The sequence below is a fragment of the Trachypithecus francoisi genome, unplaced genomic scaffold, assembly GCF_009764315.1.
Source record: "Trachypithecus francoisi isolate TF-2019V2 unplaced genomic scaffold, Tfra_2.0 Lachesis_group10, whole genome shotgun sequence".
NCBI lineage: Eukaryota > Metazoa > Chordata > Mammalia > Primates > Cercopithecidae > Trachypithecus > Trachypithecus francoisi.
Genome location: NW_022681455.1, coordinates 17,987,701 through 18,003,389, shown reverse-complemented (window position 1 = coordinate 18,003,389; position 15,689 = coordinate 17,987,701). Strand labels below are relative to the sequence as shown.

At 41.5% G+C, this 15,689-nt stretch overlaps 1 protein-coding gene across 11 annotated transcripts in view; it reads left to right on the top strand.

Moving 5' to 3' along the window:
• KIF13A (kinesin family member 13A) overlaps positions 1–15,217 on the top strand; it is a 238,007-nt gene extending 222,790 nt beyond the window's left edge. For 4 of the 11 annotated variants that reach the window (XM_033216327.1, XM_033216325.1, XM_033216330.1 and 1 more), the window contains 4 exons: positions 174–285; positions 1,666–1,817; positions 2,507–2,611; positions 8,848–10,099. In XM_033216327.1, the coding sequence (XP_033072218.1) occupies positions 174–285; positions 1,666–1,817; positions 2,507–2,611; positions 8,848–9,684 (1,206 nt within the window). In that variant the 3' untranslated portion in view covers positions 9,685–10,099. Of the gene's footprint in view, positions 1–173; positions 286–1,665; positions 1,818–2,506; positions 2,612–8,847; positions 10,100–13,527 lie in introns of those variants that run through there. The other 7 variants (XM_033216329.1, XM_033216332.1, XM_033216336.1 and 4 more) reach the window with 3 other exon arrangements.
• The last annotated feature ends 472 nt before the right edge of the window (positions 15,218–15,689 follow it).

Genomic DNA, 15,689 nt, shown 5'->3' with positions numbered 1-15,689 from the left:
GGTATGACAGTATTTTTTACAATATTCAGCCCTTTTCTGTATATTTGACATATTTCATAATAAAAATAAGAGCATATACTGCCCTTTAAAAAAATAGAAGAAACTCCACCCTGGGCTTTGTTTCTCATTTTAGAGTGACTCAATTACAGTTAACTCGTATTTTTACCTTGTAGGGTTGGCCAGAGAACCAGTTGGACATGTCTGACTACAGCTCCAGTTACCAAGATGTAGCATGTTATGGAACTTTACCCAGGGATTCTCCTCGAAGGAATAAAGAAGGCAGTGGTGAGATTATTTTGTAGTGATATTTCTTTGTAATTACTTAGAAAAAGCATGAAAAAATGTCTTTCATTAATGGCATATAATAAGATATGAAGCTGATATTCTAGTTAACTAAATGATTCAAAACTGTCTTATTGAATGGAACATATCATGTTCACTTATTTATTTTTGTTTTGTGTCCAACATATCACTCAAATAGCCTTTTTGTATATCACTTTAGAACTTTCAAATCATTTTTCGTATATCATTTCCTGACTCTGAAGTCCAGTTGTGAGACACACACAAATCCTATTATTTTCTACCAGAAGAATATCCAGCTCTGTCATGTTTGTGTACTGAAAGGAATTTTTAAAAGAACATGACTTTGATTCATAAAGCAGTTTTCAAAAATGATACCCAAAATGAGTTTAATTCATGGTAACATTATTACCTAAATTATGTAGTCTACCAATGCCTTAATGGGAACAGTATTCTTTGGCCATATATATCAGTTCTGTTACCTTATACCTTATATTAGTAGGTAAAATATAAGGTATATTCGCCATTATACTAGCAAATTGGAAAGGGAGGAAAGAGGCCAAAGAGGTAAAAAATGATACAAGCAAGAAAGAATTATCCTCTCTTAGTCATATAGAGCAGGGTGGCCTGAGGGGGGAAAAAAAGAGGCTCGCAAGAAAATTTACACAGTATTAATTCATTGAGTACTTATTGAGCCTCAACTTTCTGTCTTAAAATATAATTATGGAAATAAGATACACAGAAAATAAGATGTTAAATGATAAGGTGCCAAAATGAACATGCAGATAGTAAGGGCTGTGAGAATTCAGAGAAATGGAAAATCAGCATGAGCCAAAATTGGTCTGGTTAGTGGTGCTTAAGCTGGATCTTGAAAAGAGTGGAGTGATTTGGTATCTCACGTTGTTCACACACACTAGCACTTTAGTAACTCTTTGTAACTTCACAGATTTATCTCTATTCTTGCCTACATCTGTTCCATGGTTTTTTGGGGTTTTTTGTTTGTTTTTTGTTTTTGTTTTTAGACAGGGTCTCTCTCCTCTTGCCCAGGCTGGAGTGCAGTGGCACCGCTATAACTCACTGCAGCCTCAACCCCTGGGGCTCAAGCGATCTTCTCGCCTCAGGCTCCTGAGTAGCAAGTCCAACAGTTGCACGCCACCATGCCTGGCTGTTTATTTATTTTTTTACGGACTGGTCTCCCTATGTTGCACAGGGTGGGCGTACATCTGTTTTAATGTTTAGCCGAATATTAGCCTATGAATTTCATTGTTCTCCTAAATATTCCCATGGCTGGGTCATTGCCTCATTTCCTATGTTTTGCTTAAAGTGTTCAGTATCTGTAACCTCATAACTTCTCATCTTCCCCAGGTTGTACATCAGAGACTCCTCATGCCTTAACCGTCAGCCCTTTTAAAGCATTCTCTCCTCAGCCGCCAAAGTTTTTCAAGCCCCTGATGCCTGTAAAAGAGGAGCATAAGAAGAGGATAGCCCTTGAAGCACGGCCTCTTCTAAGCCAGGAGGTAAATGCTTGACTTGTCTGTACTATGCAGAATAGAGCAGAGTTGTGTCGCCTGTGAAGCAGCAATGTGCATTAGCAAGCTGAGTGCTGCATGTAGACATGCATGGTCATCACTCCATGGATCCCGTTCTGGAATTCCTCTTTCTCAAGCATGCAGAGTCGTGGTAGAATCTCTTGTTTGTTGTTGCTGCTATGGTTTTATTTTTTTGTGTTTATGCCTTTTCAAAGTATTTTTTTATGTTTCAAGTGAGAAAGATGTTTTCTAGGTGTTTTGAAAAGATTAAAGGCCTTTTTTAAAAGTATTTTTCTTTTTTGTCTTTTTGGGATTTCTAATTTTGTTTTTTATAGAGATAGGGTCTTGCTATGTTGCCCAGGCTGGTCTTAAACTCCTGGCCTCAAGTGATCCTTTTGCCCCAGTCTCCCAAGGCACTGGGATTACAGGCGTGAGCCATTGTACCTGGTCAAAAGGCTGTTTTTTTAAATAAGACTAATTATGCTTTTTGCCACAGAATCTGTTTATTCCTGTCGTATTTCTCCAGTAGTTTAACTCTGGCCTGCAGAATTGGCTGCTGCATTACTCACATGTAATAAGAGTGTTAGCACTGCTTTTCTAACTTGCATGTACTTAATATGTATTTTGGCCGTTGTCGTCTTTGTGTGTGATGCATCTGTGTGTCTTAACCTTTGCAGAGCATGCCTCCACCTCAGGCACATAACCCTGGCTGCATTGTACCCTCAGGAAGCAATGGCAGCAGCATGCCAGTAGAACACAATAGCAAACGTGAGAAGAAGATTGTAAGTTCCAGAACCATTTCTGTCATATTGCCTGGTGGTGGGTTTAAGGCCCTTTCACAGACAATCATCCAAGTGCTAGAAAAAATTAAGTCTTTGTCTTAAAGAAAATAAAAGGTCTTTGTCTTAAAGAAAATAAAAAGGTCTTTGTCTTAAAGAAAATAAAAATGTGACCATTGGTAAGGATATTTTGCATGGATGTGGCCATGACCTACAATTTTATTTTATTTATTTATTTTTTGCTTAAGTTTGTTTAGAAAAAGGGAGAAAGGCACTTTTATTGCTTCTGCTCTTTATAAAAAGTGTAACAAAGAGATCTCTTTAACTAATACCGAAATCTTTCTAATGTGCCTATACATATTGCCCAGATTCTGAAGTTAATCTACCTAGAGGAATTGCACTTACTGGGAGTAAGTAATCATGCATTTAGCTGTGGATATGTTTGGAAGCTTTTTTATGTTGCCTGATGCTGTTGCCAAGATAATTCTGTAGTTAGAGCTGCACTAAAGTCTATCATAATCACCCTTCATCATCTCACTGTCTAGGGTAGCCTCTGCTAATTAGCTGGCAAAATATATTCCAATACCTTGGTGCCAGCATTGCATTCAGGATGGCTTATGTATATTTTGTCACAGATAGGTTGAAACTCTACCTGCAAAACCTCATTCGTTAGCACTTGGTTTTAAAATTATAAATTTGAGATGTAGTTTTAAAAACACTGCATACCAGACACCTTAGATTATAAATTATACCTCAATTTATTTTTTAAAAAAAACCTGTTTATTCTCAAGCTTGGAAAGAATTCTCTAATTTTTTTGTCTCAGCTTTCACCCTCCTGTGGCTTCCTAGGCTTTGAAAAAGTAAAACCACCTCAGGGAGACAGGAGACTGCTTGATGTTTATGTCGCATCTGATCATCTCTATTGGGAAGAGTGTAGAGAGTCTCATTTCCCAGTGACACCCTGTCACACCCATTCCCAAGGCTCATTAATGTGAGATCCTTTAACAGTTCCTAACGCACACTGTGTGAGAACTAACTAACTGCCGCTGAATCCGAATGTGCAGTTGGCCACCCACCTGCATGCTTGGGGTGCGGGTGGATCTTCGGAAACAACCTTCTCATTCCTAACGTGAAGAAAGAAGAAAAGCACCATTTTCCCTCCATTTCTTCATCTCTCTTCCCCTCCTCTGCCTTTGGTTTCTCCCTGTCCCTCTATCCCAGTGCCCCATCCTAGTTCTTCATGGAGAAGAGTCCGCACATTAATAGCTGCTCCTTCATCTCTCCAAATCTTACTGAGCTGTTCCCTCACTTACCTGACCACCCCCTGCTCAATTAATAAGGGCTGCAGTGTGGGCTAAAAAGGCCAAATGACTAGTTTGTTCCCCTGCCAATTCTCTGGCTCTGTGTCTGATTGGATCTGGTTATTGGCATGCCACTTACCCCTGTGGTGCATAGCCACTCCATTTAAACCTATTGCAACAATACATTTTGGTACAACACCATCAAGAGACTGCTGGATGACCCTTCTGGACTGTTCAGCAGATAGTTTCACAGTTCACAGAGCTAGGTTCATGTTTTCTTCAATTTCCCTTTGATATTTTAAAATAAAACCCATCTTGGGGCTTTCAGCTAGCAGAGGGAAGGATGAAACCAGATTCCCTTGACCCAGGAAGTCTCGAGCAGCAGTTAGACTCTGTGACTGAATGCACTGTGGAGTACAGTAGGGAGGATTTGATGGTGTTATTGTTCTTGCTGGAGACTTACTTGAAAAAGCTGTCTCGACTCTCCATAGGAAACTGGCTTGCTGAGCACCCTGCACCCAAGAGGCATTTGGGCTCTTGAACTCATTCCAGATAGCAGTTTTTCAGGGTGTTTTGGTAGAGTTTCAGTGCATTGTTCGTTTGACCTGAGGTTCTTGTTTCTCTTTGGGAAACTTTAATTTTTTTTTTTCTCTTATAAATGGATATAAACTGTTTTCTTCCTTTGTGACTAATTCACGTTCTTTCCTCTTCCACTCTTGCACAGTCAGAGTGACTCAGTTCAGACTGATAAAGAGAGTTTGAAATCATTCTTGAGAAGGACAGTATCAAGGCATTGTTCCTGTTATTGTTTAACCCACCTAATTACCATAGTAACTTAGATGTACTTCATGTCTCTTATGATTAAGACAGAAGCAACAATATGCTTTTGGAGTCTTTTTAAGTCATAAAGCATAGAAAATAGCAGAAAGTCAGTGATTTTTTTCCCAGTATCCACACGACCCTTCTATTAGGTCTTGCATAGATAGCATGTGGTTTATTCCTCTCGTTTACAGAAGAAGAAACAAAGGGTTATAATTGTTCAGCAACTTCCTTGAGGTCTCACAGTTTATGAGAGCATAAGACCAAAGAGCCCCATTCCTCAGCATAATTGAGGGGATGCCAGTGACTCCAGGTGCTTCCAAAAATAGTGCAGTTCCAGTATGCCCTGCAGCTGCTCTTCAAAGGGCTCGCTCCTCAGTACCATGGACAGAAGTACTGGAGCCCTTGGCTGGTACAGTTCTGCAAACAGAGACCTCTGGTGAACAACACGACATGATTGTAATAGGAGTGGAAATTGCATTAATCAAGGAAACTCCTTACAAAGAGTCACTGCTTTAATGTGGATTTCAATCCCTTTTTAAAATCAAGGTGTTTTCTCTATAGGTAAACATCAGCTGCATAAGTTAAATTGCAAAACTGAAATGAAGACTGTAGATATAGAGAAGCTTGAGAACTTGACTCCATGTACCACTTTAGATAGGCTTTTAATTATCTTTGTCCTTAAGACATTGTAGGAAGGTGCTTAGTTTATTCTTCTTTTAATATATAATGAGAAATGATGTTTCTGGTATAAAAAGTCTAAACCAAACTCCCTCAAAATACAAGTTCAAGCCAATTAAATCCTCCCTTAATTGGCAATAACTCTTTCAATCTCCTTTTAAGTATTGGAAAATGTTTAATCTCTACTAAGTTTTCCTTTTTCTGGAATAAGCTGTCCCTACTGTTGTAGTCTTTCCCTTTGGGCTTTTGGGTTATTTTCCCCACTGTGAACTGCTCCCTATTTGAACTTTATCTCTTGGGGCTTTGTAGATTCTTAGTTTTATTAATGTCATTCTAATCCTTTAGGAATAATTTATTATCTTTGATAAATGTACAACTATTTCCACTCAAATTCATGATTACATATTTCATTCAGCAAAATTGTATTTTAGGATAACAGGCCTTTCCTTGGTCTCAAGAAGAAATAACTTCAAGCGTATAAAGGACTCCAGATTACTAATTCTCATTTTTAAATTTGATTTTCCTTGCAGTAAATAACTTTTTAGTAATTAATTATAGTAAATAGTAATTTAGTAATTAATTGCATCAGGTATGCTTGGACTTGGAGAATTGTGTTTCTTTGCCAGCTTAAATCAAAAGGAGCCGGGCGCGGTGGCTCAAGCCTGTAATCCCAGCACTTTGGGAGGCCGAGACGGGCGGATCACGAGGTCAGGAGATCGAGACCATCCTGGCGAACACTGTGAAACCCCGTCTCTACTAAAAAATACAAAAAAAAACTAGCCGGGCGAGGTGGCGGGCGTCTGTAGTCCCAGCTACTCGGGAGGCTGAGGCAGGAGAATGGCGTGAACCCGGGAGGCGGAGTTTGCAGTGAGCTGAGATCCGGCCACTGCACTCCAGCCCCGGCGACAGAGCAAGACTCCGTCTCAAAAAAAAAAATCAAAAGGAAATAGAAGAGATACAAACACTTGAAATTTAATTTTGTGCCAGGTGCAGTGGCTCACACCTGTAATCCCCGCACTTTGGAAGGCCAAGGCGGGCAGATCGCCTGAGGTCAGGAGTTTGAGACCAGCCTGGCCAACATGGTGAAAGTCGCCTCTACTAAAAATACAAAACTTAGCTAGGCGTGGTGGCAGGCGCCTGTAATCCCAGCTACTCGGGAGGCTGAGGCAGGAGAATCTAGAAAATATAGGCAAAGGCTACTGGTTCAGACAATTCTGTTTAATCTTTGTTCCTTCACCAACATTCTCCCCAACCCTAGGAAAGAATTTTCCACCCCACTTTTTTGATAATACTACTTAATTTAGAATGCAGATAAAGATAAGATGGGAAGAGATTAGTGTTGCCAAAAATTTTGTTTTGCCAGTTTCAAGAACTTTATCACTGATATTTGATATTCACCTTTGATTAACAGCTAAGGAATTAAGATCGCCAATTCCTTTACACATTTATTTTCAGTCACTTTTTTACAACTAAGTTATAAAAACTAAATTATTTTAAAAGCTGAGAAGCATTTAAAAGAGTATTAAACTTTTTTTGAGGTATGTAGAATCTTGAGATGCAAAAGAAAATATTACTACTAATCTAAACAGATGGAATTTATGTTCATTTGTGAACACATATTTACCACGCCTTGAAGATATCGCCCTCCTCCCACACACCTTGATTAAAATGCAAATGTATGGGCCAGGTACAATGGCTCACACTTGTAATCCCAGCTACTCAGGAGGCAGAGATTGGAGGATTGCTTGAGCCCAGGAGTTTGAGGCTGCAGTGAGCTACAGTTGCATCACTGCACACTAATCTGAGTGACAGAGCGGGACCCCTGTCTGTAAATAAATAAATAAAAATAAATAAATCCTAGCCGGACACTGTGGCTCATGCTTATAATCCCAGCACTTTGGGAGGCTGAGGCAGGTGGATCACCTGAGGTTGGGAGTTCGAGACCAGCCTGACCAACATGGAGAAACCTCGTCTCTACTAAAAATACAAAATTAGCCTAGCGTGGTGGTGCACAGCTACTTGGGAGGCTGAGGCAGGAGAATCACTTGAACCTGGGAGGTGGAGGTTGCGGTGAGCCAAGATCACACCATTGCACTCCAGCCTGGGCAATAAGAGTGAAACTCCGTCTCTAAATAAATAAATAAATAAATGAATAAATAAATAAGTAAATCTTAAATATAAAATAGGTAAATTAACAAAATGCAAACGTAATGAGTAAGGTTGATGTTTTGGTTCCAGGTCTTTACCTGCACCTAGCAATTATAATTGTACAGATGCTTTAAACCGGATGACCAATGAAAGAAAGCTAACTGTTTTTGAGGTGCTTAAGTTTACCTGTGAATGAAATTTTTATCCATCCATGCAGAGTCCAGGATTATTCTAAGAGCAAGGATCCAAAGTTGTAATTCTCTGGGGAGGGACCATGGCTTCTTTTGCTCACCATTGCTATTCCCAAGTCCTTAGGACAATGGCTGCCATGTAGTGGATGTTCAGTGTGTATTTGTTGAATGAAAGACACATTTCAAAAGCAATATTTGCGATTTCATTAGGTGCTTCGGAGATTAATTAGAAATGGCTAGAGAGTTTATCACTTACTTTATTTCGACTTAAAATGCCCACATTTTTTCTACCAAATATAAAATAATCATTCATTTGAAGAGAAACTGGGGAATTGGTGACACCCACTTTTGCATGTATTTACCAATTTTTATGAACAGGGTTTGAAAACTGTTTACAAAGGAGATTTTCATTTAAACTTTACTATGCCTTTTTCACCTTCTAGCCAAATCCTCTACTCATACTTCTCAAAAATCCTAGAAGACGGTAATTGTCAGATTGTTAGTATTTTATAGCCTTATAATATTTAGCATAATATAAGAATGAGTGTTGAAATTGTGTTTTTTGCCCTTTTGCAGTTGGGTTCTTTGTTTTACTCCCTTTTCCCCCATAAAATAGCTGAGAAACTTTTTACAAATTACCTTAACCACCTGCACTTTGCTTCCCAAGGTGAAGATTCTAAAGACAAATGGAGTGGCTCTTCTCTGCTTCTGCCTGTTTCTCTGCTCATTTAATGAGAAAGAGAAAACATCACAACTAAAAACTAATTTTGAATAACTAATAAAATGTCCACTGCATTTCAGTTCCATTCTTTCTCTTAAACCAGGGAAGGAATGATTTCTAACTAGCACTGAGTGAGCCTAAAAGAACTAAATCCCCTTCATATTAGATGATAAGGGGGTTATACTCACAGGTCTCTGAGAATACTGATACACCTATATCTGCAATAGGTAACAAGAGCTGGCCAAATTTGGAAAGACAAAAAGAAAACACTGAACACCACGTGAATGTGAATGCCTTTAACAGCCAAGTATTAAAACTTATCTCAACAGTACAGTTGCTACAAGGAGCTAATGGCTGACTTTTGCTTCACTTCTGTAGGACTCTGAGGAGGAAGAAAATGAGCTGGAAGCTATTAATAGGAAGCTAATAAGTTCACAGCCTTATGTACCTGTGGAATTTGCTGACTTCAGTGTTTACAATGCCAGCTTGGAGAACAGGGAATGGTTTTCCTCTAAAGTAGATCTGTCAAACTCACGGGTCTTGGAGAAAGAAGTGTCCCGTAGCCCTACCACCAGCAGTATTACCAGTGGCTACTTTTCCCACAGTGCCTCCAATGCCACCCTGTCTGACATGGTGGTCCCTTCTAGTGACAGCTCAGACCAGCTGGCCATTCAGACAAAGGATGCAGACTCCACCGAGCACTCCACACCATCGCTTGTGCATGATTTCAGGCCATCCTCAAACAAAGAGTTGACAGAAGTCGAAAAAGGCTTGGTAAAGGACAAGATAATTATGGTGCCACTCAAGGAAAACAGTGCCTTAGCCAAAGGGAGCCCATCATCCCAGAGCATCCCTGAGAAAAACTCCAAATCACTGTGCAGGACTGGCTTATGTTCAGAACTAGATGCCTGCCCCAGCAAAATTAGCCAGCCAGCCAGGGGATTCTGCCCCAGGGAGGTGACGGTAGAACACACCACCAACATCCTTGAAGACCATTCTTTCACAGAATTTATGGGAGTGTCAGAGGGAAAAGATTTTGATGGTTTGACAGATTCTTCTGCTGGAGAGCTTTCCAGTAGGAGGAACCTACCAAATAAAACAGGCAGCAAGACTGTCTCCGATGGGCTACACCACCCCAGCCAGCTGCATTCCAAGTTAGAGAATGACCAGGTAATAATTTCAGAGGCAGCCCTTTGGGTTATGTGCTGTCAATGAGTATGTCTAACTGTATGCCAACCCCAGAGGCCCTTCACCACAACAACTTGGTAGGAAAGATTCATCCAGATGTTTCTGACAGCAAAGATGAGCCCACAAAGAAGCAGGCTCACGTCCTGCACAGCTCTCTCTGTCGGAGAGCAAGTCTGTTTTGGGAACTAGAATGCAACTGTGAAATTATAGGACCAGTGGATTTTCTTTACCTGGTATATGGGTTGGTATTGAATTAAGTGTTAAGATGGATAAGGATCAATCTCATATTCATTCCCTGAGATGTTTAGTCACCAGCTTTCCCAAAGTATGCTGGTAGCATCTACCATATTTCATCAGATCTGTGATTCCTTTGATTATATGATCCATTGTTTTTTGTATCATTAAGAAAAAATACTGCCAGGTAAACTTTATCATATCAACAGTTGTAAGACATCCCAATTTCAGAGATGGTAAAATGTGGAAAGAAAAACATATACATCGTAGAACTGGAAAAAGACAGTCATTTGGTGCCCGTAGGTGAAAAAGTGCTTTGGGGTGGTATAGGCAAATTCTACCAGCAGTTGAAGTTTGGATTTTGGAAGTAACTCAGGTTAGTTTATAATATTGGTTAATTTTCTCTTTTTTTTTTTTTTTTTTTTTTTGAGATGGAGTATCGCTCTCACTCTGTCACCCAGGCTGCAGTGCGGTGACACGATCTTGGCTCATTGCAACCTCCACCTCCCTGGCTCAAGTGATCCTCCTGCCTCAGCCTCCTATGTAGCTGGGACTACAGGCACGTGCCAGCACACCTGGCTAATTTTTTTGTATTTTCACCATGTTGGCCAGGCTAGTCTCAAACTTCTGACCTCAGGTGATCCATCTGCCTTGGCCTCCCAAAGTGCTGGGATTATAGGTGTGAGCCACTGTGCCTGACCAATACTGGTTAATTTTCATATGAGAACAAAATGAGCTTTTGCCACTATTCCGAAGGAAAATCACAAATTACATAAATAAGAGATATTCTGCTTCTGAGCATTCTGCTGTGAAGTGCCACCATTGATTCCCCTTCACATTCATTTGTTTGGTCCCCCAACTGTAAAAGGTATGGGAGAGTCATGGTTTAGCAAAATAAAGAACTGACAGAGCTAGAAAGAGGCTTGGTAAAAGTAAGATAATCATGCTGCTACTCTATCCCTTTGTTTTGCTGAGCAAGTTATTCTATTGATGTGGCTTTTTGTCCCAACGCTTTTGCCCCTGCTTTCCATACCAGCCCTTAAAATTTCAGTGTATGGTCATTTATACAGCATACTCATTACTGAACTGCCAAAACCTAAACAGTCATCTCTGACAAGAAGAAAAAGACTTCCTTTCCTGACATAAGAATAATAATAGAGTCACTCACCACTGTTCTTGCAAGCAATACATGCATTTGTTTAGGTCTTCAACTTTCTTTACCTGGACTAAAGCAGAAGCTACACGGCTGGTATACATCAGCTTTTCAACCCTTGTTTGTCAAGAAGGCCAGTGTCAAAGACTCTTTAATTCTTTAGTGTAAGATTAAGTTTGCTTCGGCCGGGCACCGTGGCTCATGCCTGTAATCCCAGCACTTTGAGAGGCCAAGGCGGGTGGATCATGAGGTCAGGAGATCGAGACCATCCTGGCTAATACGATGAAACCCCATCTCTACTACAAATACAAAAAATTAGCCGGGCATGGTGGCAGGGGTCTGTAGTCCCAGCTACTCGGGAGGCTGAGGCAGGAGAATGGCGTGAACCCGGGAGGTGGAGCTTGCAGTGAGCCCAGATCGCACCACTGCACTCCAGCCTGGGCGAGAGTGCAAGACTCCATCTCAAAAAAAAAAAAAAGATTAGGTTTGCTTTTCAAACCTAAAGGTGCTACAAACTCTAGGGGCAAGGAGGGTGTGGCAGGCCTCTTAAAAATTGATATTCATGGCCGGGCATGGTGGTTTATGCCTGTAATCCCAGCATTTTGGAAGGATGAAACAGATGGATTGCCAGAGGTCAGGAGTTCGAGACCAACCTGGCTAAATGGTGAAACCCCGTCTCTACTAAAAATACAAAAATTAGCCGGGCATGGTGGCACACGCTTGTAGTCCCAGCTACTTGGGAAGCTGAGGCAGGAGAATCACTTGAACCCTGGAGGTGGAGGTTGCAGTGAGCCAAGATCGCACCACTGCACTCCAGCCTGGACAACAGAGCAAGACTCTGTCTCCAAAAAAAAAAAATTCAAACTCACCTGGGCTTGGTGGTTTGCACCTGTAGTTCCAGCTATTCTGGAGGCTGAGGTGGGAAGATCACTTGAGCCCAAGAGCTCAAGACCAGTCTGGACAACAGAGCGAGATCCTCTCTCTGTTTAAATAATTTTAAAAATTAAAATTTAAAAAATACTCAAATTCCCAGGAGTCACTGCCCTCCAGCCCTAAGATTTTGCTTTATACAGTGTGCAATAGGGGAAATAAGGTATTCAGAAACCCTTCCTTCCTCCCCATCCCTTTGCACCCCATAGAGTAATAGGAGACGGGGTATCTGAGGGCCATACTGTGGGAAGTACTGCCCATGGAAGAGGGAGAAGGAGCAACAACTCCCTTTTTTTTTCATTGCCTAGATTCTTTAGAACCCAACAGGAAAAGATAAGGATTGGAAAGTTTCCAGAATAATGCGTTCCTCCCAGAGATCATGGTTTAAAGTGAAATTTACAAACGTTTTATCAAGATGATGGGATTATAGAGATTTTTCTCCTTTAAAGAGATTTTAGCCTAGCACAGTGGCTCACGCCTGTAATCCCAGCACTTTGGGAGGCTGAGGCGGGTGGATCACCTGAGGTCGCAAGTTTGAGACCAGCCTGACCAACATGGAGAAACCCCGTCTCTACTGAAAACACAAAATTAGCCGGAAGTGGTGGCACATGCCTATAATCCCAGCTACTCAGGAGGCTGAGGCAGGAGACTCTCTTGAACCCGGGAGGCGGAAATTGCAATGAGCTGACATCGCGCCATTGCACTCCAGCCTGGGCAACAAGAGCGAAACTCTGTCTCAAAAAAAAAATTTTTTTCTTGGAGGCCGCGCACAGTGGCTCATGCCTATAGTCCTAACACTTCTGGGAGTGCACGGCAGGAGAATTGCATGAGCCCAGGAGTTTGACACCATCCTGGGCAACATAGCAAGATCCTATCTCTACAAAAATTTAAGATTTTTTTGATTTATAATGTTTTTACCACATTGGTTTTAATAAGTTGTTTTGACAGTTTAAAATTTTTTCTGAGGCCGGGTGTGGTGGCTCACACCTGTAATCCCAGCACTTTGGGAGACTGAGGCGGGCGGATCACAAGGTCGGGAGATCGAGACCACAGTGAAACCCCGTCTCTACTAAAAATAGCAAAAATTAGCCGGGCGTGGTGGCGGGCGCCTGTAGTCCCAGCTACTCGGGAGGCTGAAGCAGGAGAATGGCGTGAACCTGGGAGGCGGAGCTTGCAGTGAGCTGAGATCGCGCCACTGCACTCCAGCCTGGGTGACAGAGCGAGACTCCGTCTCAAAAAAAAAATTTTCTGAGAACCATAGTTTGACTTTTGTTCAAACCCCTGATATAACTTAGACTGCACATCCAGAAGTTACTATTTTTTTTTTTTTAACTTTTACTTTGGGTGTTACTGTCATTACTTTTCCTAGAAACATCACCTCAGGGCTTCTACAGTGTGAATTCCAGCCCTGGATTCCATAATAAAACCAATCCTGTGGGTCCCTTTAGGAAGAGCCCCATGTGGTGGTTGTGGGCTGGGCTGAGAGTGGGTGCTGTGGGTGGGGTGGGCACATGGGGATGAGAAGCATCAACTCACCAGCCTCTGCATTCCAGGGAGGCACGACCTCACGGTGAGAGCAGCAAGCACCCCTTCCTCAGGCCACAGCTTGGCGTCTTTGTTCACCTGGTTACCTTGGGCAAGAACCAGCCCCATCTTTAAAACATGTGGCTGCCTGGCTGGACCTCAGACCAGAAGCTGGAGAATCTACGCCGTGCACTTCCTGGGCCACCTCCTTTCCCCTCCCCAGCGGGAGAAGCGGCACTTTGTCACTTGGGTGAATCAACAGCCTCTGCTTTTTCCAGAAAGCAAGAGAACTGAAAATCCTGGATTAACTAAGTGACAGTATTTTTGTTTGCACTTACTACACACCTCCACTGTATAGAAACCTCTGCAGATTCCAAGAGACTTTATTCTTGTACAATTTTAATCAGTTCTTACTGTAGAATCTGGAGTCAATGCTCTAATCTGTTTTTTATAAATAATATATATTATGTATATGAAATGTGTATCTATAGTATGTCTGGAGACAGACAAGGCTGCACACTAAAATGCAGATAAAGGTGATTTGTAGAAAATCATAAGGTACTGGACTTTGTTACAAAGCAACTTGGGCGATCTCTTATAACGTGAGCAGATGAAAAATATTTTATTGCCTAAGAATGAGCTTGCAAATCCCTCTTTGCAGAAAAGGTTATAGAATGCTGTTCTTTATAACCAAAGAACTTACATAAGACAACATTTTTGCTGTCCACTCTTTTGTATGAACACGTATGTTTGACTGCAAGTTTGGTGCCATAATTCCCTTGGCTACCAAGCCACGTGCTGCCGTTCTCTGTCCTTTGTTTCATAAGCACACTGAGAAATCTCACAGCTATATTCTTTGGTCTTCCACCTGCCCCACCACCTGCTGACTTGACATTGTATTATAACTGTTGACAATGACTGGGGCTCTGACTCCATAGTTGCCTGGACCATGGCTCAGCCCAGCTGGGCAGGTGGAATGAAAACAGCAGTATTACTGTAAGAAAACACAAGGACAGCCAGGAGTTGGGGTGGGGTGGGTGGGGTGGGAGGTGTTGATTTGTGTGTGTTTGTGTGTGTGTGGTTTTGTTTTGGATTGGTAGGTTTCACTGTGGTGTGGTTTTGCTGTTGTTATTTTGCTTGATTCTGGGACATGCTGAGGAGATAGACTGAGCTATGAAGTGCAGCAGTTCCCACTTTACCATGTGTGCAGGAGATGATCGAGTACAGATGGCCCTGCTGTCATGTCTTCATTTGTAAAATTCTCCTACGAATGGAGACATTGAAGGATTATGTGTATGGAGATTTTTACAAAAGTCCTCTCTATCCCTGTTCTGTAGATGCCTGTGTAATCGGTCTGGATGTACAGCTATAAATGTGTTGTGAGAGCAAGAGAGAGAGAATGCGTACACAGCCTGCTGTACCTTTTTTCTTTTAAGTTCTTCGAGTTGGTAAATGAGTAAGATATTGGAAACCTTAATGAAAAGCTGCTGTTCATGATTTGTGTGTATAGTGAGCTGACTGTAGTATTTTACTATTGTCTGTTAAAAAAAACTGTAATTTATATCCCTTTTCAACTTTATTGTGTTTAATTGGTACAGATTTCTGTGTGTGTGTGTGTTTGTTTTAGAATACAAACCGTGTAATTCAGATTTTAAAACATCAATTGTTTGTCTTTAATAATCCTGCCTTTAGTTTCAAATCTAACTTACCATATTTCTATGTGTGCATGTCTCTGTAGTGTTAAACAATAATAATATCAGCTAGCATTTATTAGGGGCCAGCTGTGTATTAGGCACTTTCTAAACATTTGATATTCATTATCTCATTTAATCCTCACAGCAACAGACCCATAGGTACTATGGTCATTAAGTGTTTGACAGGTGGAAAACTGAGGCAGAGAAGTTACTGATGGAGCTGTAGCAAAGCCAGGATGCAGGCCACACTTTGCTTGTCAGTCTCTGTGTTCAGCCTGGTGACATGTCATGGACGGACAGGCCTCTTGAAAACTGGGCACCTTCAGAGGACAGAAGGGTGGGTGAGTGTCACAAGTTCCAGACAGACCGGTCCCATCGTGGTGGAGGGGGGCTATCTGGAGCAGGTAGGACATGGTGTGTTACACCTGTTCACGATGCTTAAATCTTTGCAGCAAGCAGCAGTGCCCTGCCACCTGTGAAATAGTGGCTAAAAGTGG